The sequence below is a fragment of the Dromiciops gliroides genome, chromosome 1 (assembly GCF_019393635.1).
Source record: "Dromiciops gliroides isolate mDroGli1 chromosome 1, mDroGli1.pri, whole genome shotgun sequence".
NCBI lineage: Eukaryota > Metazoa > Chordata > Mammalia > Microbiotheria > Microbiotheriidae > Dromiciops > Dromiciops gliroides.
Genome location: NC_057861.1, coordinates 109066826 through 109090399, shown reverse-complemented (window position 1 = coordinate 109090399; position 23574 = coordinate 109066826). Strand labels below are relative to the sequence as shown.

Here is a 23574-nt window from a genome sequence, read left to right as displayed (position 1 = left end):
TAGGATCCAGTGAACTAACATTCTACAGAGAAAGTTAGCCCAGAAGGAACTAGAAACTCTCAAAAATGAAATTTTGAAGATACGAAGGGAAGTTTTCATGAAAGCCAAGTTGGGATATCTGAACACTATGGACAGACAGGGAACTCACCAACCAATTTTAATTTTAAAAGATAAAAGACATAAAAATTCATGGAATACCCTATCAGAGTACCTTAATAAGCTTGGAATGGTCCTATAAAAATAGTATTAGGCTTGTTCAAGCCAGCATCAGCTGAGGTTAGCAAAGGAAAGACAATAAAAAATGTCATACTCAAGAGGGAGGGAGACGGGTTCAAATTCTGCCTTTGATACTTAATAGCTATGTGACCCTTGACAAGTCATTTTTTAATCTCTTTTATCTCTGGGGATAAATTGGGATAATACTACCTCAAGTTCCTATTTTTCACACAGGGTTGTTGTGAGATTTAAATGAGAGAACATATGTAAAATACTATATAAATGTCAGTTGTCATTTATGTAAAATAACCTGGAGAAGAGAGACACAATAGCTCTCATGAAGTATCTGAAGAGCTAATTTGGGGAAGTCATTAGACTCATGTTCTTTGATCTTGGAGAGCAAAACCAGAAGCAATGGGAAGAAATTGCGGAGAAGTAAATGGAAGTATTGGGGGAGCCCTGTCTTGTCTACCATACCTTGTGAAGGTATTGTGTCCTCTGAACAGCACGGGGTGGTCGTCTGGGTACTGTACCCACTGGAGCACTGCAGGGAATCTCGGCTGCTCCTCTGGGGGTCCAGCTGTAAGCCCCGGGTGAGGGCCAGCGCAAGCTCCTCGCATGCCTCCATCTCTTCTCCAGGCTGCAGGCAGAGGAGACAGACAGACAGACAGACAGACACACACACACACACACACACACAGCAGGGCAATGAAATTCTACTGCTGAGGTCAGGAAGGGCACACAGGCCCTGCCTCTGGGCCTAAACTTTACATCCACCCTAGGAAGATGTTGGGAAAGGAATGCTCTTTTTGGAGGAATTTCAGTAGAATTTTCTAAAGCAACTAGGAGCAACATTTGAGATTCCAACAGCTGGAGCTGAGGAATGCTCGAAAAATCATTTCAGAGGCTAAAGCAAGGGACTCTCCATTTTCCCAAACAGGACTGTATTGGGCATATGGACTCCAGGGACAGGGCTCAGAAGCAATGAACCAGGACAGAAGGCAAGCTCCTGGTGGCCACCTGTCTCTTGGGACAGTAGCTGCTACCTTTGGGACAAGAGGGGGGTTGAAAGCATTCCTTCTGCCCCTGGCCCTTGCTCTGAGTGACGGGCCCATGAAGGTAAAGTGGACTTCTGTCCTCTGGGCCAGGGGGATGGGGCAACAAACGGGTTATTTCTGTGCTCAATCTGCAACTGAGAAATAGAGCATCACCCTGGTGGCGGCTGAAACGGTCATACTCCGAGGCCTCTGAGCCTCCTCGGCAGGTGCGGGCGGAATGCCAGGGGGTCCTCCATTGGAGTCGGGTTCGCGCTTCTCTTTGCGGCGTTGTAAGGTGTTTGCCACAGGCTGGTCATATGGGCCCGGCTTAGCCCAGTCCTACACGAAAAGGATGTTGTGAGAAGCTGTGGAGCTGAGCGGCCACCCTAACTGCTTTATTTTATGGGCCAAACTCATGATAGGGACCCTTTAGGAAATATCACCCGAAATCATAACTGCCCCCCCTGCCCCGATTCGTTCTTTGGAGAGGTGGTCTAGAAAACATAAATCAGGGCAGCCTAGTGGTGTACTGGAGAGAGCTGAATTTGGAGTCAGGAAAACCCAGTTCAAATCCAGTCTCAGTTTCCTTATCTGTAAAATAAGGATTTTATTTTATAATATATTTTATAAAACACCTCCCTCCCAGGGTGGTTGTGAGAATAACAGAATAATGCTTATAAAAGGACTTTGCCAATCTTCAAGTGCTATACAAAGACTAATACTAATGCTACCACTACCACTACTCCTCTACTGTCCATCCGTCAAAGGCCTCCAGTTAATTCCTTAGAACATGTTAAAACCCAATGTTTCAGGTCCGATAGCTCAGTGAACTCCTCCTTAGGAATTTTCTCAAGGTTTTAACATTTTGCTAATTAAGGACTACTGGCTGGTTTTAGGCAGATATGTTATAAATCCCAGAACATTAGTGAAGTCTCGCTGACAGCAGATGTAAAACATCTGTATGCTGGCCCCTTAGGGACCAGGTGTGCATGGTGTATCCTCATCAGATACACCATCACACAGGCAGGTTCTGTACTTGATGCCTGGACTTGCCAAGATCCAGTTGTCATCAGGACTTCGCTTGTGAGGCTTCCATCTCAAATTAGACTCCAGGCTGGTTTTTGTTTTTTTTTTAAACTAGTAAGCTAGCCATCAGAACAGGGGTTTTTTTTGTTGTTGTCGCTATTGTTTTTGTTTGTTTGTTTGTTTTACAGATGCACCAACCACTGTCCCTATCTCATCATCAGTTTTCAGAAGAGAGACACTGAGGGGATCCAAGTTATTAGATGAGAAACAGGTGGGAAAGTGAGCATGTCAGGCCTTAGAAACAGAATCCTGCAGGCACATTTAAAGAGCACGGATACTTCCTGTCCAGAACAAAGTCTAAGCTCCCTTAAGATAGCCTATGACATTTTCTAAATCATAGATTATTACTTATCCTCACAAAGATGTTGCAAGCAGAGTGATATCTCTGAGCTATCCGGGGGTAGGAGGAAGGAGACAGCGAATTCTCTGGCACCTCCCAATCTCATTAAAAAACTGAGCCTCTCCACTTGTCAACTGTTTTTGCTCTTTGCTCACTGGGATTCCACACCTTGGGATTAATTCTGAAGCAGGGAAATTCAAATAGTCAACTAAGAGGGGGCCCCTGAGCCTCAGCTCTACTCTGGGCTTTCTGCCTCTGAGTTACCAGCCTTATTTCCCCCTGGCACCCAAACCCACAAACCCCAATATGGAAGATAAATTACCCAGTAAGATGTTCTGGAGAACCAAACAGAATGTGAGAGATGATTGCCACAGGTCAGGAGAAGGGCAATCATAGCAATGAGAAAATGAAGGGGAGGGAGAGGGAGAAGAGAGAGTGAGACACAAACCTTCCAGCTAGGGATCTTAGATGACGGTAACATGCCCGGCCCAATGGTGTAATAATGAACGTGGTCTGGAAGGAGGGCAGAGGTCGCCCGAGGGCACAGACGGGAGGCAGGCAGGCAATGAGGATAAAGACCTGCACCCACTGATGCTACATGGGGCTCACTTGGTAAACTATAGTGATAAAACCCGTTAGACAACTGGAAACAAAACAAACAAAAGAAAAAAAAACAAAAGAGGGAAAAATTAATATAACAAGATGAATGTGGAAATACGAGATGGCTCTGATGTATTTTATGCAAGGGGGGAAGGGAACCTGGATATAAAATAAAAATAATGGAGATTTGCTGCCCTTGGACAATCAACAAATGAGGCAGAAAGGAAGCAAGGAAGAAAACAGACCAATGCTATCTGATCCTAAATAAGTATTTACTTTAGATAGACTTCAACTACATTTTGATTGGTGGACAATTTCAATCTTTATAATAGTCTCATCAGTATGTCTATTAGTCAATAAAATGAAATTTCATGGGAACACTGATTTTGTCATGTCATATGCAATTACAGTCATTTAAAAATTACATTAAGTAGGTCTGTTCAATCCAACTAACTTTCCAAAGATGCATTTTTTTTCACAGCAAATCAGAGACTTGGGGAAAAAAAAAAGTTGAACAGAAAATTAAATAGTGCAAAACATACAGCCTAACATGTTTGAAATGACATGTTCAAACAAGGCTGTGATAAGGAGTGACATCTAGGGCATGGATGGGGTAGGAGATGATGGGAGGAATAACCACTGAATTATTGATGTGCTGGGTTCTTGCCCTCACACTCACCTCTTAATCCCAACCCTCTCCCACCTCCCTTCTTTCTCCAAATCTCAATCTTCTTTCATCCAAAATGACTTTCCTAGCAGGTTTCTGTGAAAACCTGAGTTTCTGAGAGTGAACTTGTGGAGGTGTGTATTGCCTTTTCAAGAAAAAAAAGAAGTAGCAGCTTTGTTTGCTGCCAGTAGACCTTGGTCTAACGTGTTTTGTTTATTTTCAGGGATCACCTGGGTTTTGCTAGGGAGCTAGCTAGCAGAGGCAGGGAATGGGGGTGAGGCAGGGAGGGCTGGTTAGTTCTCTGATATGAAATGTTTTTCACCTTCTCTGTGGAAGCCCAAGCCCCCATGGTGGAGCCTGAGCTGACTGAGGTGGGGGAACTGCACTCGCTCACTGATTGGCAGGTTTCTGAGGCTTCTGAAGAGGCTGAGCTGGACGAATTCTGTAGCATTGTCAGCGCCACGGCAACACAGCAGGAAAGAAAACACAAGAATCCAAAATACAGACCCAAAACACACAAAGGAAAAGGCCACAAGCCACCCAAAAAGGATTAAAAAAAAAGCACGCACAGAGACAGACAAGACAGACAGACATGTAAGTACACACAGGAAAAGAGGGAAGGATAAGAGAAGCAAAGGATTAGGGATTTTCTTTTTTCCTTTCACATCATTGTACATGGCTTTTAAGCTATCTATATAATATTCAGTCACTTTTAAGAGGCAAGCAAGAAATAACAAGTCTGCTCCTACAAGCCTTTCCTGGATGGAATTTGAGTCCTGTTAGATCTAACCAAAGGGCAACATCCATACATGAGCTTCTCCAAGGGGATAAGGACCCTGGACCTAAGCATCTGTTCTGTCTTTTACCCACAGGGGCATTCTTTAAGAACCTGACCAGTAGTTGGCTATCTCTGTATGTTTAGGTTAGCTAAAACTAGCTTATAGCTAGCTTTTCATTTCCTAGTATACTTTAAGGAGTAACAACAAATGGATGATCCCTCAGGTCAACATGCATGTGTACACTGACTTTTAGAACTTTATTTGCACTAGGGAAGGATATTTCTTTAACCTGGCCACTCATCTCCTTGATTTATGTGCATTGTGTGTGCCTGGGGAAGTTGTGGTATAATAGAAAGGGCAGTGAATTTGGATCAGAGAAGCCCAGCTTATTAGCTATATGACCTTTATCTCTCTGCACCTGTTTCTTCTGTATAAGAAAGGGCTAGAACTAAATATGGGGTTCTTAACCTGTGGTTCCTGAACTTGTTTATTTTTTTTAAAGATATTTTGATAACTGTGATTTCAATATAATTGGTCTCCTTGAGATTCTTATGTGTTTTATTTTATGCATTTAAAAACATTATTCTGAGAAGGCAAAACAAGCCTCAGCAGGCTGTCAAAAAGAATTCATGGCGGGGCGGGAAAAAGGTTAAGAACCTTCAAGCTAGATGATTTCTGAGGTCTTCTCCAGTTCTACCATGATAAACCTATGGTTATCAACAGTAACGTCACTGCGTGGACCATTGGCAGGAAAGATGATTCACCTGGGGAGAAGCCAGACTTTTGAGAAAGGGAATCTGACATGGTTTATTTAAATCTTTCTGCCACTCAGAAAACCACACTTTTTCCATTAAACCTCTGTTGTCTACTAGTCTTCTCATTTACACCAACTTAGGCTTGTATATTCACTCCCCTGCATGCTTGTCTGAAAGATTCAAATGTAGTTTGATCAAGCAGCTTGACCTCAAGAATATAAACTGGTTGTGGTTGTCACAGGTGCTATTTTTTAAAGCATTTTCTATTATCTTCTACATTCCCTAGTCCCTTGCTAATTTACTACAATGAGCAAGACTCATCCTAATCTATCTGATTGTCTCTATTATTCTAGGAGCCAAAACCCTAGTAAATAAATAACATGTTAAAAGGGACCAAATTAATATTTCCATCTATTCTTACAATATTAGGAGATGGGCAGGCTACTGAGGAGGTGAAAAGGTTCAGTTGTCTTCAACTACACATTTACCTCAGTGGAAACTAAAATATTTACAGAGTTCCAAGGTCTGTGACTTTATTTGCCAAAAGAATGCATGCAAATGGATGGTGCGTTCAGTCCTGTGTCTGCCTTGATACTTTTTAAATGGAGAAAAAATGATCCAATACAAGTCACTTTGCTTAAAGGCAGGAAACCTGCTTTTCCATCACATATTAACAGTGTGACCTCCTCCATAAAATGGGGTTAAGAGTGATACTACCTGCTAGGGGCAGCTAGGTGGCGCAGTGGATAAAGCACCGGCCCTGGATTCAGGAGTGCCTGAGTTCACATCCGGCCTCAGACACTTGACACTTACTAGCTGTGTGACCCTGGGCAAGTCACTTAACCCCCATTGCCCCGCCAAAAAAAAAAAAAAAAAAAAAAGAGTGATACTACCTGCTCCGCAAAACTATTGTGAGGAAAGTTTATAAATCTTAATGCACTCTGTGAATCAAAGTTACTATTATTATTATTGACTTCTGTCCCTCTGGTTCCAATAAATTTTGTTGGAAAAATAACTTGCAAACAATTCTAAAACTCTAGGGTCAGTGAGTAGAAGATATTTTTACCTGTCCTTATTTCTACTATTTCTTTAAAAATAAAAACAATCCTGACTTCTTGTCTTTGAGAAGAGTTATATTGTTATTAGAGCACATTTACTACATTCTTAGATTCAGGTCTAAGTACAGGAGAAGATGTTGGTGGGAGGAAGATAGAGAAATCAAAGAATTTGAAAAGTAACATCCAATTTAGACTATACTAAATGAAGGACAGAAACATGGAAACTCAATACTTTAGTCCTTCCTGATCTGCCACCTCCTCCTCTTCTTTTCTCACCAATAATCTACAAATATTTCAGTGGAAAGCACCAATGGCCTATTATACACTTCATAAAGGATTTATAAGGTCTTATCTGCCACTGCTGTTTGTAAGACAGGAAAAAGCATTAGGGTCAAAGAGCTGGCCAACCACTGAAATCAAGGACAAGAGATAAAAGGAGACATGGCATAAGGGCTTAAAAAAAAGAACGGTGGGACAGAGCCAAGATGGCAGAGAGAAGCCAGGAAGTTGCCTGAGTTCTCCCAAGTTTCCCTCAAAAAAAAAAACCGGTAGTGTACATAGGGCACCAAATGGATCAGACTGCCAAGGAGACCTTGTGGACAACTTGATGGGAGAGTTGGGTGGTGTGAGAGAGGCAGCATTGGGGAAAGTGCATTATTATACTTGGAATCAGAAAAACTGGGTAAATAGTTCCGGGTCTGCCACTCATAAGCTGTTGTAACCGTAGGCAAATCATTTCCCTTTCCTGGGGTTCTTCCTCTCTGTGATTATTTCCCATTTATTCTCTATCTACTTTGTATGAACCCTGTTATTTACATGTTGTCTCTCCCCCCTACCCCGTTAAAATGTGAGCTAATCAAGGGCACCCTTGCCTTTCTTTGTATCCTCAGTGATAATCAAGTCACATATTAATAAATTCTCTATATAAATTCTTGTTGACTGAGTTGACTTGAAAACTAACCTAGTGTCACTAATAGGATTTATCTGAAATACCTGGCTTCTGAGTTTGTTTTGATTCTTCCCAAAAGGGTTCTCTCCACTGAGTCCTTAAACATCGTTATTAGAAGCCATGACATTCTATTTCAATTTGTTAGTCTTTAAAGGTAACACTCAAGGCCAATCATCTGTGGCAAGGTAAGCGTGGGTGTTTGTGCATTTATTTTGCTTAAGCTCTGCTACACAATGCTATAAACAAAATTATTTCGACTGATTAAAAACAAACACCAAATTACATCGCACAGCAGAGCAGCCTCTTGAAAAAACACGAGGATCCCTTCATCATTCTAGCCCAGCAGATTTTCTGCCTGTGTGACATGCATGTTGCTTCTTGTTGCATAGAGAGGAGGGAGAAAGCAGGATGCTTGAGGAATAAAAGCCCAAAGAGCACCAGCGACAACAGGCAGACATTCTCTCCCAGGAGGAAAAGGAAGATAAAACTCTAGAGATTTTGGCTGTACCAATTCTTGCCTTGAAGACAATTCTCCATCCTCCCAGAATGGAAAGAGTTAGTACTGTCACCAAGAGAAGTAACTGGAGAAAAATGCCATTATATGGACTGTTGAGCATTTAGGTTCAGGCAAAAAAAAAAAAAAAAAGGGAAGGGGGAGAAATGTACATTTTAGGGGTCTAAAACTCTTTCCAGTTCCTGTATTCTTTACTTTTAACTCAACATGTCTTAAAGAAGAACTTACTCTAGGGGGCTGAAGAGCCGGTAGCAATGGATGGAAATCACAGGGAGGGAGAATTTCGGTTCAGTGTAAGGAAGAAACTTTTGTAATTATTAGAAAATGGAGCAGGATGCCTTATTAAATGGTAAGTTTTTTTATCAAAGGAAATATTTAGACAAAGCCTGGATGGCCATTTTGGAGGGATGTTGTAGAAGGTATTCAAACATCCTTGAGGGAGAGAAAGGTTAAATGATCTGTGAGGCTTGAGATTCTATGGAGAGCACCTTTTATCTCCCCTCAGGATCTAAGGAGCTCTATGGAGTAGGGAGATGAGGACATAAGCCCCTGAATAAGAAAACTCATGAAAACAAGTTAAATTCTTGGGCCCTGGATGGTCAGACTTAGAAAATAACCTGTGGTTGAGAAGAAGGCATAATACAGATTCGAGAATGTTGTGACCCTGAGTTCTACTGTCTGACCACATGCTACTAAGTGCTGAGCAAGAAGCTAATTTCTGGATGCTTAGGGAGAGAAAGGGTGATGTAAGAGTAGCATCAGATATACCAGTCATGGACTGGAGATCAGTACAAATGCAGTCACCACATCCATGTTGGCTTCAATGGGAATGAATGGGTTTACATGAGAACAATATTCCCTCATCTTACTGCTATGTAGGAGAGAGAAGGGACTCTCAAGTGCTGATGATCCAGCACATAGTTAACAGCACAGAAGACGAGAATTTCACATTTCTCTAATGTTACAAGGGTATTGTGCATACATCAAGGAATCCTGCAATGGGCAAAGGTCCACAAAAGTATGCCAGGTGGACCAGAGAAGGAAGAAGCTGTATGAAAAGATACACCCTCTAAGAGGTTCATGTTGAACTTGGAAATGAATGGTGTGCATGAATCAATCATCACCTGAAGGAATACCCATGTCAATGAGCCTGTCAAAGACTGGTTCAATTCTAGCTTTCTACAATGGAGAGCTCATGCCATCATTTGGAAAAATCTACTCAGTTACCCTCAGGAAAGGTATAAATTCTATTTCCTAAATAAGAAAATCTCTCTGCTGCATGAAACAGGGTACAACCTTGGGTCCCAGGAATGATCAGGTCAGGCCTCTATGTGTGTCATCTCTGCTCCCACCCCTTTGGGAGGTATAGGTAACCTTACCTGGTTAGGAGTTTCCGGTGGCATTGGGGATGGTGATTTGGACTGGAAAGCATCCTGGGATATGAATCCCGAGTCATGGGAAGATACACTGGACAGCCTCATGGGAGCCTGCTGGGGCAGATTGGAGCTTCGGTAGCGATAATGTGAACTGGGGGAATGAGAGTGTGAGCCACTCGACCGAGAGTCGCTGCTGTTAACGCTGTTCAGGCTGCTGTGAGGGACAGAATGGGAGGGGGAGAGGTAAGAGCACAGGGAAGGGGATGAGAAGGTGCCACAGACAAGAGGGAGAGAACGAAGGGAAGGGAAGAAAGCAATACAGAAACTGATTAACACTATGCAGGTTTCCACCTCGAGTAGCAAGAGCCACAAAAGCAACTCCAAAAATAATTATAAAAGGTTATTCTGTTAGGATAAGGATAAGAGATGTGTCCTGGCACTGTGAACAGAGAGGTGGTCTTGGAGCTGGGAAGGACTACATTTTAGTCCTGTCTCTGACACACACCACCTCAGTGACCCTGGACAAGTCACCTATCCTCTCACTTGGCCCAGGCTCCCAAGGTTGAAGAGAAGGTGCCCACACTTCACTGGTGGAAAGAATTTACTCACTCAGAAGTTCCCTATATCAGTGAAATTACTGGTCCAGTCTCTAAACCCTAGCCTATCCTGTTAGGAAGGACAAATGGCATTTTATGTATGAGGAGGCAAGAGAGAACAAGATCCATTTCTTTAGTCCTCTCATTAGGCAAAGGTATTCCTAGATCAAGAAGAACATTTAGCCGCAGGCTCATTAAGGTGACAGAAAAGTACCAAAACATCAGGTCTAGAAGTCAGTGGGGCAGAAAATTACCGTGCCAGTCTAACTGCTGAATCCCTGGTGTGGGGACAGACTCCGCAAAAACCACACTAACAACAACCTGGCCTGTGCTTGTTGGAAGGTAGCAGAAGAGTGATGACTACTTGTGTGGTAAAATGCAGGCTTCTCTACACATGAATCTGCTTCATGCCCACACCAGGGAGAAATTGTCCGCGATTTAATTGTGTATGTGTCTACATGTCTGATCTTGAAGCTATCTGTCTGAGGGCTTTTGCCCTCACCAGCAATGGAGCCTCTGAGTACTTCTGGCTATGAAAGCCATGATTAGTAACCTTCCCAGCAATTTCCCAAAGACAAGTATAGTGGATAGAGTGCTGACCTTGGCCCTCAGGAGGCCTGGGTTCAAGTCTCATCTCTGACACATACTGGCTGTGTGACCTTAGACAATTTACTTACCCTCTCAGTTGCTCTAAGGAGCTCTCAAAACCATAAATTGTAAAAAAAAAAAAAAAGGTGCTGCGTTACATTGATAGAGGGTCCTTTCATGTAGTTCCCTGTACTAACAAAATCAGAGGTCCAGTTCTTAGACCTATCCATTGCCATAGGGAAAAAAAATGATGTAATGTTTTTGGATGAGGCAGTATCAGTCCCAGATTGGATTACAAAAAAAGCCAAGAAGAACACATCCAGTAGTCTGTGTCCTAACAAAACTTTCAACCCCAAGACACCAATATAAAGTACTGCTGTAAAATTTCTGTCTCTTAGGCAGAAAAAAACAGAAATAAACCCTTGTGAAAATATTGGTGGAGTCCAGCTTCCTGGTACAAAAGGCAAGGCTTGTGAAATCCAGATAGATTCTGTTTCCTATGGGCCCATGGGGACCCCTACCACAATGAGCTTTGGGGAATAGACATGGAAACCCCAGATACACAAATTTACAAAGTGTCCTTTCTCTCTGCTGCGATAGTCAGTTAGTGGGCATCCAGTCTTTCACTGGGACCCATACAGAGAACATCTGATATGCTGGGGAGTGGGGGCAGGGGGGACAAAAATCTGAACACAGTCCAAAATTTCAAATGGACACTGTTGTTGCCAAAAGGAACACCAGCTGCAAGAGGAAGAAAGGCCGGCTTTAAGAAAAGAGAAACTCAGAGGTCTTTAGAGATGCCTTTCCCTCATCCCCTCAAACAGAATTTGCATTATGAGTTCTCTGAAAATTAATTTAGATAGTTCAGACATGATAGAAGCAGTGGGTGCTAACATGGTGGTAGAAATGGACGTTGGTGGATGCAAAGCTAACTGCTGCCGGAGGGGGTCATTAGCATGATTCTATATTTCCTTCTAATCAGCCAAAAGAGAAGCATTCAGACAATGAAAATAAAGCACTCCCAGCCATCTCTCCCCAGGATACAGCTGATGCAGGAATTGCAGCATGATTTTCTATTCCTATCAAGCATTCCAGGAGAAAAAAAAAAACAAAAAACAAAAAACAAGTATTCACATTTTTGGCTTGTGGCTTTCCCCCTCTTTATTGATAAATGTTTCTGACTTGTCAGAAAAACAAAACCCAAAGAACAAAAATACAATTCAGTGTCCAGGTAGAATCCCATATAGGACCTACCCAAGAAGGGGCCATCCTGCCATCTGCTTGTTTACTGGACAAGAACACTGTTGTGTTACTTAGGTTACTCTAAGACAAAAGCTAAGTCTTATCATTTTAGGATATTTCATCATCTATATATGTTAAGATATAGTTTGGGGTGCTGTGATCCCACTCCACTGATGGAAACTTCACTTAGATACAATGGAAAGAGTACTGAATTTGGAGTCAGGATGTGAGTTCAAACTCCCAGCTGGGCCTGTTGTGTCACCGTGGGCAAGAATCCAACTTCCTCTCTAAAATGACTAGATAAATGCATCTTCTGGCTCTGAATGTATGTTCTCTCATCGTATAACATCCTCATTCTGTGTACTAGTTTTCTGGGGGGAAAAAAAAACCCAAACCCAAACACTTGTACATAAATATGGGGAAGACATGCCCATATACTAGATTGGCAGATATCTAGCTCTTAGAAGTAAGCATTCAGGGGCAGCTAGGTGGAGCAGTGGATAAAGCACTGGCCCTGGATTCAGGAGGACCTGAGTTCAAATCTAGCCTCAGACACTTGACACTTACTAGTGTGACCCTGGACAAGTCACTTAACCCTCATTACCCGCAAAAAAAAAAAAAAAGAAGTAAGCATTCACAGGGGCTAAAAGTTCACTTGGCCCAGGAGAGCAGAGACAGACACCACAAGTTCAAGTGTATAGCAAGATTTTTTAAAAGCCAGAACAAAGTGACATCCAATCATGCAGGCTTCTTCACAAAGAAGGCAGAAAATCAAGCAGAGGGATGGAATACTAATAATCCATTCTACTGGAAGAAAATATTCTTGAAGACATCAGCTATTCCAGCAAATGCAGTCAGCTTGAAGTAAACTTTTATTGAGATTGTGATTATTTGAGCTAACTAAATGAGGGAAATAGAGGTTATACGCTTCTCATTTTTCCTACTAGCCAGGTTATAGTAAAATCAGCCAATAAATAACTCATCTCTTTACTTTATCATCTGGGATATTTACTCAGTTAGAAGTAACACAAAATTAGTAAGTCACTATAATAATATAAAAAACAAATAACTTTTACTGAAGCCTACTTCCAGATGGTTATGGGTTAATAGAGCCTCTTCTTTGATCAATAATAAATCAGTGATAAAGAAGACTGGTAACAGAAAATCTTTATAGTGATCTTTAAAGTAAATAGTACAAATTTATTCAAAGAGGTATCAGAGATTGATTCTACATTGGTCCCTTGTAGTGCTTGAAAAAACAAAGTCAATCTTCCTTATAAATACATTTCCCAAATTCACTTACCTGCAAACACTGGATTTTCTGGACATGGTTGTACTGGGAGAAGATGGAGGAGTTTGATATGACCAACTGTAATCAGAACCTTTCAAATCTAGGATTACCTAATAAAACAACAACAAAAAGTCCATTTGGTAAGCTAAGTGCACTAAAAAGGAGACTTTTTTTTACTGCTAATTGTATACAGAATCTGTCAGATTTGAACACATCAAAAATGGGTTCTCACTGGGAAAAAGAAAAAAAGATTTGTGGTAAGGGTTTTTTCCCCCTTTCTTTTTAATGCATCACAAAACCAGTTATTGTCATCAATCTTAAGCTGAGAAAAAGTTAAAAATTAACGGACGAAATCCCAAGAAATATGAAGATACACACTTATGCTGTTGGAGATAAAAACTCAAAAGGGTTCAAAGGGTAGAGAAAAATCCCTTTGTTACCCCTTGCCTCCGAGTCATTGGAGGTTGTCTTAGAGAGTCTCTGTGTGTCTTAACTGTTCCAAGATTTGCTCTGGCATAGTAACAATTCAAATTAAACGCTCACATATGCTTGCTTTTCACAAAAGAATGAAAATTTCAAACTTGACATGCAGTCAAAACATTCATTTCAGCACTGAAAAAAGTGGAGAACTGCACAGACTTCATGTACATGTTCAGATTTTATTTTAAACATTTTTTAAAAAGACAAATGAGGCATAAAATAATAACCCTTGGCTAATATCTCCATCCCTAACTCATAAAAAACATTTTTTCCAAAAAGCTTTAAATATGAAAATTCACAAATGTCTCTAACACTTTTCTGAAACATATAAATGGGGTAAAAAAAAAATCTGTAAGCATCAGACAGCCAGCATCATCTGTAGTCTAGAGAATAAAATTAAACAGAATGGAAAATAAAAAACCTACAACCTTCTATTCTGAGTTGTATCTTCATACTATGGCAAGAGAAATTTGGCACACAAACAGGGGCCAGAGAGGGATAGAAAGCAATTGAATCTTTTATGACAGCCATGGGAACAGTGTTGTAGGAACTTCCCTTGAGAAGGTAAGAGTCTTGCGTTCTACCTAGTTCTGCCACTTACTATCAGTTTCTTTCTTTAAGTACTAAGTGTTAATTGCACTTAAGGCAATTAGTACAAGTTTCTAAGAGGGAACTCAAAGCAGCCTCAAAACATCCCCCCATTTCTGTTCTATTGGGGAAAGTCAGAGACACATTGCTTCATAGAGAATGGGTAGAATTGGAGAAGAATGGCTATTCAGTATGACCAATTTATCCAATAGTACGGTTATTAAAAATGAAACAGCATTAACAAGCAGGTTAGGCCTTCTATGCCCTGCACACTCACCTGTTCACTTGATGATGGCAACTTGTGGGGATCCATGGTGAGGCTCTTGAGATCTTCAGATATGGTCTGCAGATGAGTTATTTCCCCTAACATGGAGATTTCTTCTTCCTGAGGGAAGGTAATTAAAAAGCCACATACTTTACGATGGTCTTGGAAGTCAAAGGTTTGCTTTCTTATTAAGACACAGGCCACTATATACAATTTGCTTTCTGATCAAGGCAAACAGGGAATGATATTTCATTGCCAAGTTATGGAAAGAACATTTTCCTAAAGGAAATGGATGGAAGAGATCCATATATCAGGCTGATAATATTGGACAAAACAGATTTCATAGCAAAAAAGGATGAAGAAAATTAAACAAGGTGTTATAGCGGAAACAGCAAGACTTCCATTGAAGTCCCAGCTCTGCCACTTACTAGCTTCATGAATGAATGAATAGATTAATGAGTGGATTAATGAATTAATGAATCAGTGGGCATTTATTAAGTATGTGCTTGCTGTGCACTAAACTCTATGGTAAATGCTAGGGACAGAAATACAAAAGTAAAGACAGTCCTCACTCTCAGGGATTCTTATGGTATTGTTTTTGTTGTTGCTTTGCAAAGCAATGAAGGTTAAGTGACTTCCCCAGGGGCACACAGCTAGTAAGTGTCAAGTGTCTGAGGCTGGATTGGAACTCAGGTCCTCCTGAATCCAAGGCCAGTGCTTTATCCACTGATTCTTATGTTTTAATAAGGGATATAGTATACATAGGGGAGTGGTAGCCAGAGAAGGTCACTTTGACCTGGAAATGTACAAGGATGCCAATCTGAGGCATTTTACTACTCTGGGCATCAGATTATTGACCTTTAAAATGGAGAGGGGCAGGATTTGATGGTCTCTAAGGTCCTGTTTGCTTAGATATTCTTTAAAGTTAGTCCATAATGATAAATGGAGATTAAAAAATTAAAATCAATTAATAGCTTATCAAGTAATCAAGCACTATGATAGGAGCTACGTATAAAGATGAAAAAAGACCTCGCCTTTGTTTTTAAGGAGTTTCTGTTCCAAACAATACAACAACAAAACATGGGGGGAAAAAGGTGGGAGAAATGCAAGACTAGACAATTAGTGGTCAATTGAGACCTTTATATTTATCTATCAGAATGACAGATCAAGAAGTTAATAAAGAAATTGATGCAAAAATTAGAGTAGAATTTATAAACAAAGAAAATTCAGTGACAGGACAGGAGAACACATATACTTTCTTTTCAAGTGCTTTCAAACTGATTATACCCTAGGACCCCAAAATGTCTTTATAGTAAAAAACAAAATAGCACTAAAAATAGCATCTTCTCAGCTTAGCGCTCAATAAAATAAGAATAAAAAAAGCATATACACACACCCCAGAGCTGAAGACTGCCCAAACACCTGCAAATTTGTCTTGAATAAGATGCTGGGGTGAAATCCAGAATTACATGATAAAACTTGTTAAAATATATAAATCCGGGGGCAGCTGGGTGGTGCAGTGGAAAGAGCACTGGTCCTGGATTCAGGAGTACCTAAGTTCAAATCTGGCCTCAGACACTTAACACTTACTAGATGTGTGACCCTGGGCAAGTCACTTAACCCCAATTGCCTTTAAAAAAAAAAAGAAAAAATATATAAATCCAATATATTTTTAAATGTCTAAGACACTGCTAAAGAATTACTTGAGGGGCAGCTAGGTGGTGCAATGGATAGAGCACCGGCCCTGGATTCAGGAGGACCTGAGTTCAAATCTGACCTCAGACACTTGATACTTACTAGCTGTGTGCCCCTCGGTAAGTCACTTAACCCTAGTTGCCTTAACAAAAAACAAAAAAACAAAAAAAGAAATACTTAGAAAAAATTACTGCTTTCACTGCCTGTTTTAATAAGAAAGAAAAGAAAAATATCAAATTAAGCTCTACCTAGACAATAAATGGTCAAAGGAGATGAAGCATACAAGAGAAGGAATAATTCATCACATGGAAAAATGTGCAGACTCACTGACAACTTTATACAGTCCAAACAGAAGAATCTTCAGGGTGTCTTTCTGTAGCTGCTGAACCAGCAAAAATAAATACAAACTCTAAGAGTGAACCCAATAGTATTCTTGGAGAGGGCCCCTAGGTTGGTGCAATTTTTCTACAGAGAAACATGACAATATTTTAAAGGGGATAGAAAATTGTTTATGACCTCCAATTGGTTAACTAGTAAATAGGATGCTAAACTTGAGAGTTAGGCAAATCTGGGCCCAAATCCTGACTCTGACACTAGTGTGACCACAGGCAAGTCTCTTGACCTTTAAACCCTTTTTGTTTCATCTATGAAATGAAGAAGAGAACACCTGTAGAAACCTACCTCACAGGCTTTTTAAGAGACTCAAAAATGAGATAAAGTACATAAGATACTATGTAACTATCAATATAACATAAAATTATTATAGTAGGTATTATATTATTACCTAAAAATATCAAAATGAGATTCCAATGAGTTACCATGTAAAGCACTTTGTAAACATTAAAGTGCAATATAGATGTGAGCTTATTATTATATCATCATTATTATTTCATCTTTGGATAGAAATATCCTAGGGATGAGTGATGAAAGACTAATTTGGAAAAAAACACAACATAGCAGTTATATGTAGGAAAAAATAAAACTAACACAAATACACACCAAAATTTAAATAATACTGTTACTGAAAATTCTCATTTCTATTGCTCTGTAAAACTTACAAAGTTCTTTCCTCATGGACATAACATAAAATATCATCTAATTATTAAAAATAACAAGTATGAGTACCATGTCTTCACTCATGGAAAACATATACTGTATAAAGTATCAGCAGTGAAAAAAAACCACTCAATAATTTGTGCATGTAATGATTACAACTGGGTTTAAAATTCATGTATGTGCAATTGTGATTTGCTGTGTTACCTTACGCTGGATGAGTTACCTAGCTGACCTCTGAGATTCCAGGACTCTAAGTTAATCAATTGATCAACATTTATTAAGTGTCTACTATATGCCAAGCCCTGAAGACACTGTACTATTGGTCACAAATCTCCCTTTTACCCATTTAATAAATGGCACAGGAGTTGGAATATAGAAGAAAGCTGCAAAGGGGAAGAGATACCTGGGGGAAAATACTTCATTGACTTTACCGAGTTACCAGGTGCCTTGCAGTTCACAATTAACTGGCATTTTTCTCAGAGATAAAGCAAGAAGGAATGGGAGATGGCATTTGCCTTTTGAGAAGTATCTCCCATAACTCCCCTCTGACCCATGCTGACTATGTGACCCCCTAATTCTCTCCCCAATCAAATACAAAGCCCTCTTTTTGGCACCTAATTTCTTCATAACCTAGTCCCTTTCTCTCTTTCTAGTTCTAGTGTTTCTGTTTTTACTGTCCTCTATGACCTAGCTTCAACGACTTTCTCTGACACAAGACTCCATCTCCCAGCTTCGGGCCACTACCCTGGCTCACCCTACACTTGGACTTCTCTGCCCCATCACCTCTACCTCTTAGCTTCCTTCAGGATTCAGCTCACATCTTCCCATCTGCAGGGGGTCCTTCCGGGGTCCTCCCTCAAGCTGCTAATGCCTTTCCCTCAAAGATTACTTTATATAGCTTGCACATACCTGGGTATTTACATGTTGTCTCCTCTATCAGAAAATAACGTTTTTAAGAACAGGGACTTTGTATCCCCCCAGGGTTCAGAGTAAGTTCTAACAAAATGCATGCTGACTGAAAAATCACTTGCTCTACCTAAAGTTCAGATACTCTCTTAAAGATATCAAACACTGGGCCCACAGGCTGCATGGGGTTCACAACACCCGTGAATGATGCCTGAACCTAATCAGATAGTCCCTATCTGATTTTAATATGTTCTTAGGTGGTGCCGTGGAGAGAGTACTGGGTGTGGAATCAGGAAGACTTGAATTCAAATCTGGCCTCAGATAATTATTAGCTGTGTGACCTTGGGCAAGTCACTTAGTCCCTGTTTGCCCAGGGTCACACAGATAGTAATTATCTGAGGCTGGATTTTAATTCATAACTTCCTGGGCAAATCACTTAACCCCTGTTTGCTTCAGTTTCCTCATCTACAAAACAGTGATGATAATTGTACCATATAAATGTTATTATTGCTATTGTTTAAAAAAAGAAATATGTAAATGTGTGTAGTTCTCTAAGTGAATATGTGGCCTGCAAAGATCCTTATACAGTATAGGGGCCCTCATTTCTTTTTTTGTTTTTGCAAGGCAGTGAGGGTTAAGTGAGTTGCCCAGGGTCACACAGCTAGTAAGTGTCAAGTGTCTGAGGCCGGATTTGAACTCTGGTCCTCCAGAATCCAGGGTGGGTGCTTTAACCACTGTACCACCTAGCTGCCCTGGGGCCCTCATTTCTATTTGAGTTTGACACCACTGCTTTAAGATATACAGGGTTATTATAAGGAACAAATCAAACAATGTATGTAAAGTGCTCTGCAAACCTTTAAATGTTATTTAAATGTTTATTATTATTATTACCATTATAATTAGCTGTAAGACATTAAGTGGCAGAATGGTTGCTGATCTGCATTGGTAGAGGGAATTTCCACACTGGGAACTCCCTACAATGATGACATCATAGATCTGAGCCACTAAAAACCCCAACCAAACAAACAACAACCACCTTGCAACCAACTATCTCCTCCTTCTAAAGAGAGACCTTCTTCCCACTGGTAGTTTGAACCTTCCAGGACTTTAACCCAACTCACAATCACTGGCCGGAGCATTGAGATGAAGGCACAGAATCGGCCACGCTCCTCGATCAAGGCCTTTCTGACTGCCTGTTTTTCCGTTTCTTCCAGCAGAAGGTATTTATCATTGACATCCTGCAACGCGCTGTCCAGTTGGGGCTGGATATCTCCTCTTCCTGCACACAGAAAGGAAAGCCACAAAGAGGTTTTGCTGAATTTCATGCAGCCGCTTCTCCCTCTCCCACCCCCCTCCACCCTCTGGGTTCTTGTTCAAATCAAGGTTAGCCCCATTAGATTACTGCCTGGCATGAGAGTCTTCTAATTTCCTGTATCTGAAGGTAAGCATGTTTCAGTCAGTAAGTCTAGGAAGATGAAGCCCGCTTGGCCCTTCTTGCCACTCCCCTCACAACTCTGCCAATGACCTAGAAACCTGGCAGATGAGCTCTCTCCAGGATGCTGACAGCCAAAGGGACTCGCTCACTGAAGAACGAGGGCCTTTGTTGACATTTCCAAAAGCAGATACCAGCCAGCTCTGCTGCACCAATCTCACCCAAAGGAATTTCTGTTGTACCCGCAGTAAATATCTCCAGGAACAAAAAGGGAATTTCAGCCACCTCAGCTTGGGAGTCCTTTGTCAACTGCTGGCTGGTTTAATCCCCCTCTGGAGATGAATGAAATGAGTTTTCTATAAAGCAGACCTAATAACAAAGAGGCCTACACTCAATGCTTCATAGGGAAGAAACTTTTAAGTTCTCCCCAAAGCCTGAGGTTATGTTTGCTAAACTCTTAGCCGTGTAAACTAGCTACAAACTTTTCTTCCTTTCCCAAGGACACAACAATTGGGGGGGGGGTGAATGTAGGAATAAAAGAGTAGGGACACTTTGCCTTTCCTTTTGTTTCTTTGGGGAGGTCTAAGGGCAAGGGAATACAAAAACAGCAATTGAACCAAATGACCATCTTGACGAGAAGAATCCATTCATACTAACAGGACAGGGCCAGAGAAGCTGCTAGAGAAGTTCAGGAATGAACTCTCTCTGAGGCATGATAGGAAGCATTCTGAATATTTGGGGGTTCTTGGTTTTATGTGGAGAAACTCATGCGAAAGAGGGCTTATTTATTGTATTTAGCCCTAAAGGACAGAAGTAAAACCAACAGGTAGGTGATCACTAGTCCACAGGGAGGCAGAGTTCAACTTTCTTTGATGGTAGAGGAAGAATCCAGAAAAGAGTTGGAAGCTGTGAAGATTCTGTTTTATGCTTGATTAAGGAAACCATTTCCTAATTAGCTATCTCAAGGTGGAAAAAGATCCTTCCAAAAAAAAAAAAAAAAAAGGTAGTGAGTTGCCCATCACTACTGGTCTTTAAGTGGAGGATAGATGACCACTTGAAGATGTTTGGAGATGGGGGTCCTTGCCTCAGTATGGGTTACATAATATGACATCTGAAGTTCTTTTCCAACTGTGCAATTCTGAAGTTCTGGAAAAGTGAGAAAGGATCAATATCACTGATCCAGTGAAGTGGTTTTCCTACAAAATATTAAATTTAGAGAAGGCTGAGGGGGGCAAGTCCTTTCAAGTATATGAAAGGTTATGATTTGAAGAGTGGCTTTTATAAGGTTATCCAAACCCCACCCCACCCTCCAAAATCTCAGGATCATCATGGTGGAAGGTACCTCAAAGCCTATCTGGCTTAACCCCTACATGAATGAGAATTCCCATAACGTGTAATAGGAAAGGTGGTCATCAGATCTCTGTGAGGTTTATAACCACATGTGTGGGTGGGATTGGGGTGGGAAACCACTACCTCCCAAAGCAGCCCCTTCTACTTTGGGATAGCCCTGTTTCCTGATATCAAACCTCAATCTGCCTCTTTGCAACAACTTTTACCCAATTTTTCTCCTAGTTCTGTCTCCAAGGCCAAACAAGTGGGACAAATCTAGCCTTTTAAATCACTGAAAACTACCGCATCACTCCCCTCCTCCCCCAACATTCACCAAGTCTCCTCTTCTCCAGGCTAAAGCATCCCCACTTCCTCCAAATGGTTCTTTTGTGACATTCTAGATTTCCTTCCCCAACCTGGTTCTCCTCCTTTGTACTCTCTAGTTCACTGGTGTTCTTCCTATATAATGTGATACCCCGATTTGATTTTTAAAAATACTCCAGAATAGGGATAGGGTGGTTAATTTATAATAGAGGGACTTTTTTTTTTTTAATTCCTTGATCTGGACTTATAATTTCATTGGGGTAAGGAGCCCTGAGGTGAAGAATTCCCTTTGCAAATGCAGACTGACACTCAGCCTCAGAGAGTTTCTCAGGGGCATTGATGTTAAGTGACTTGCCCAGAGACACACAGTGTGAGTCAGAGGTGAGACTTGAGCTTAGTTCTTCCTGACTGTGAAGACAGCTCTCTACCCACTGTCATACTGCCTCTAAGGGGAATTTAGACTATGTTTAGACTATGTTTAGAACTTAGAGCAAGAACAATGAAACAGCATATGTGAGGATGATGTGGGATCTTTTCTAGGCACACTCAAAAAGTGCACCAGGCAGTCTTGTCTCTGCTGAGCTTTGGTTCTGACTCACCTATACAGAGAGGCCTAATCTAGGCTAGCCTGATTAAGTCCCTTCCAACTTCCCTATGATGAGCAATCAAATATAATGACAGAAACAGTACCTGATTATGGCTGAGATTCTAGTTTTTAACACCCATTAGTCTAAAAGCACATAAAATACCATTTTAGAAACATAATTTAATATAGAATTAATCGTGAAATCTTGATCCATGATATTGCTTCAAAATAACCATCCAATCCAGTATGCAATCATGCCCTTAAAAAGTCATATGGCGGGGCAGCTAGATGGCACAGTGGATGGAGCACTGGCCCTGGATTCAGGAGTACCTGAGTTCAAATCTGGCCTTAGACACTTAACACTTACTAGCTGTGTGACCCTGGGCAAGTCGCTTGACCCCAATTGCCTCACTAATAAAAAAATTTTAAATTTAAAATTAAAAAAAAAAAGTCATATGGCTAAATTAATTAGAGAAGTCCAGGCTGAGTGTATGCTCAGAAGAGACAGAAAAAAAATGAGGCACTGTTTTGACGATTTGAGAAACAGGTTCCTACTCTTTGGCCTTTGACCCCAAATTCTGCATATGATTTGCATTTACTCATCTTGTATACTTTCTCCTTATTAGAATGCACATTCTTTGTAGGCAAAGACTGTTTTGGTTTTGTCTTTGAATGCACAATGCCTGACACAGAGTAGGAACTTAATAAATTACTGAATAAATGGATGAATCTTGAGATGTTTCCAGTGTTCTGGTTGCCAAGTCACGTCAATAGTTAACAATCGATAAGCAAGCAATGAGGATAGAAAGGGACTCAAAGGAGGGGTTTATAATCTAATGGAGGAGATAACAAGCGTATGTGTGTATGTATAGGTGGATGGATGGATGGGTATATGGGTGTGTGTGTATATATATATATATATATATATGGGTATATGTATATACATACATACTGACACAGACATACACATATATATGGATTTGTGAGGCAAGATAATGAATTCTGGTTTGGACATATGGAGTTGGAGATATCTCTGAGACATCCAGTTTGAAAGATCCAGTAGGTGCTTGGTGATGTGGGACTGATATAAGAGAAAGAAAGAGGGAAAGGGGGGAGAGAAGAAGAGAGGAAGGGAGGGAAAAAAGGAGGGAAGGAGAGAGAGAGAGAGAGAGAGAGAGAGAGAGAGAGAATGTACTTCAAACAAGTTCTACACAGGATGAATGGGAAATTATCACTGAGGAAAGACACTAGAATTAAGAAGGACTGGGAAAGGCTTCCTGTAGAAGGTGGGATTTGGGGGGGGGCAGGGAAATGGGGGTTAAGTGACTTGCCCAAGGTCACACAGCTAGTAAGTGTCAAGTGTCTGAGGCTGGATTTGAACTCAGGTCCTCCTGAATCCAGGGCCGGTGCTTTATCCACTGCACCACCTAGTCACCCCCTAGAAGGTGGGATTTTAACTGGGACTTGAAGGAAGCCAGGAGATGATGATTAAAGAATTCTGAAGGAGGACTAGATGGGGCCACTCCTCAAACGGAAAGACATACCATCCTCCCCTTAGGGATAGACACAGAAAACCCAATGTCCACGGGTACCTGGTTCTTTAAACTTCTAATTAAATTATTTGTGAAGGATGGTGCATTTTCCAAAATAAGAGCAGTCTGCAAAGGTTTCTCTGCATTTCTGCAGTGGCAGTGAATTCTGGGGAACAAACTGTCAGAAGCTAAAAACCTTAAGTATGAAAAGGCTATGTGTTACTTTTGCCCATCGACCCCAATACAAGGTGTTAGCTGGTCAAGGACCGCCAAAGGAGTTATCTGTG

The 23574-nt window shown here is 40.9% G+C and overlaps 1 protein-coding gene across 15 annotated transcripts in view; it reads right to left on the bottom strand.

The window, feature by feature from the left end:
- The window catches only part of MTSS1 (MTSS I-BAR domain containing 1), a 236854-nt gene that overhangs the window by 6734 nt on the left and 206546 nt on the right, over positions 1–23574 (bottom strand). For 4 of the 15 annotated variants that reach the window (XM_043976372.1, XM_043976365.1, XM_043976367.1 and 1 more), the window contains 8 exons: positions 19206–19363; positions 14440–14547; positions 13107–13204; positions 9381–9591; positions 4269–4388; positions 3128–3322; positions 1428–1592; positions 694–856 (listed from right to left, as the gene is read on the bottom strand). In XM_043976372.1, coding sequence (XP_043832307.1) covers positions 694–856; positions 1428–1592; positions 3128–3322; positions 4269–4388; positions 9381–9591; positions 13107–13204; positions 14440–14547; positions 19206–19363 — 1218 coding nt within the window. The remainder of the gene's footprint in view (positions 1–693; positions 857–1427; positions 1593–3127; positions 3323–4268; positions 4389–9380; positions 9592–13106; positions 13205–14439; positions 14548–19205; positions 19364–23574) is intronic. The other 11 variants (XM_043976369.1, XM_043976370.1, XM_043976374.1 and 8 more) reach the window with 7 other exon arrangements.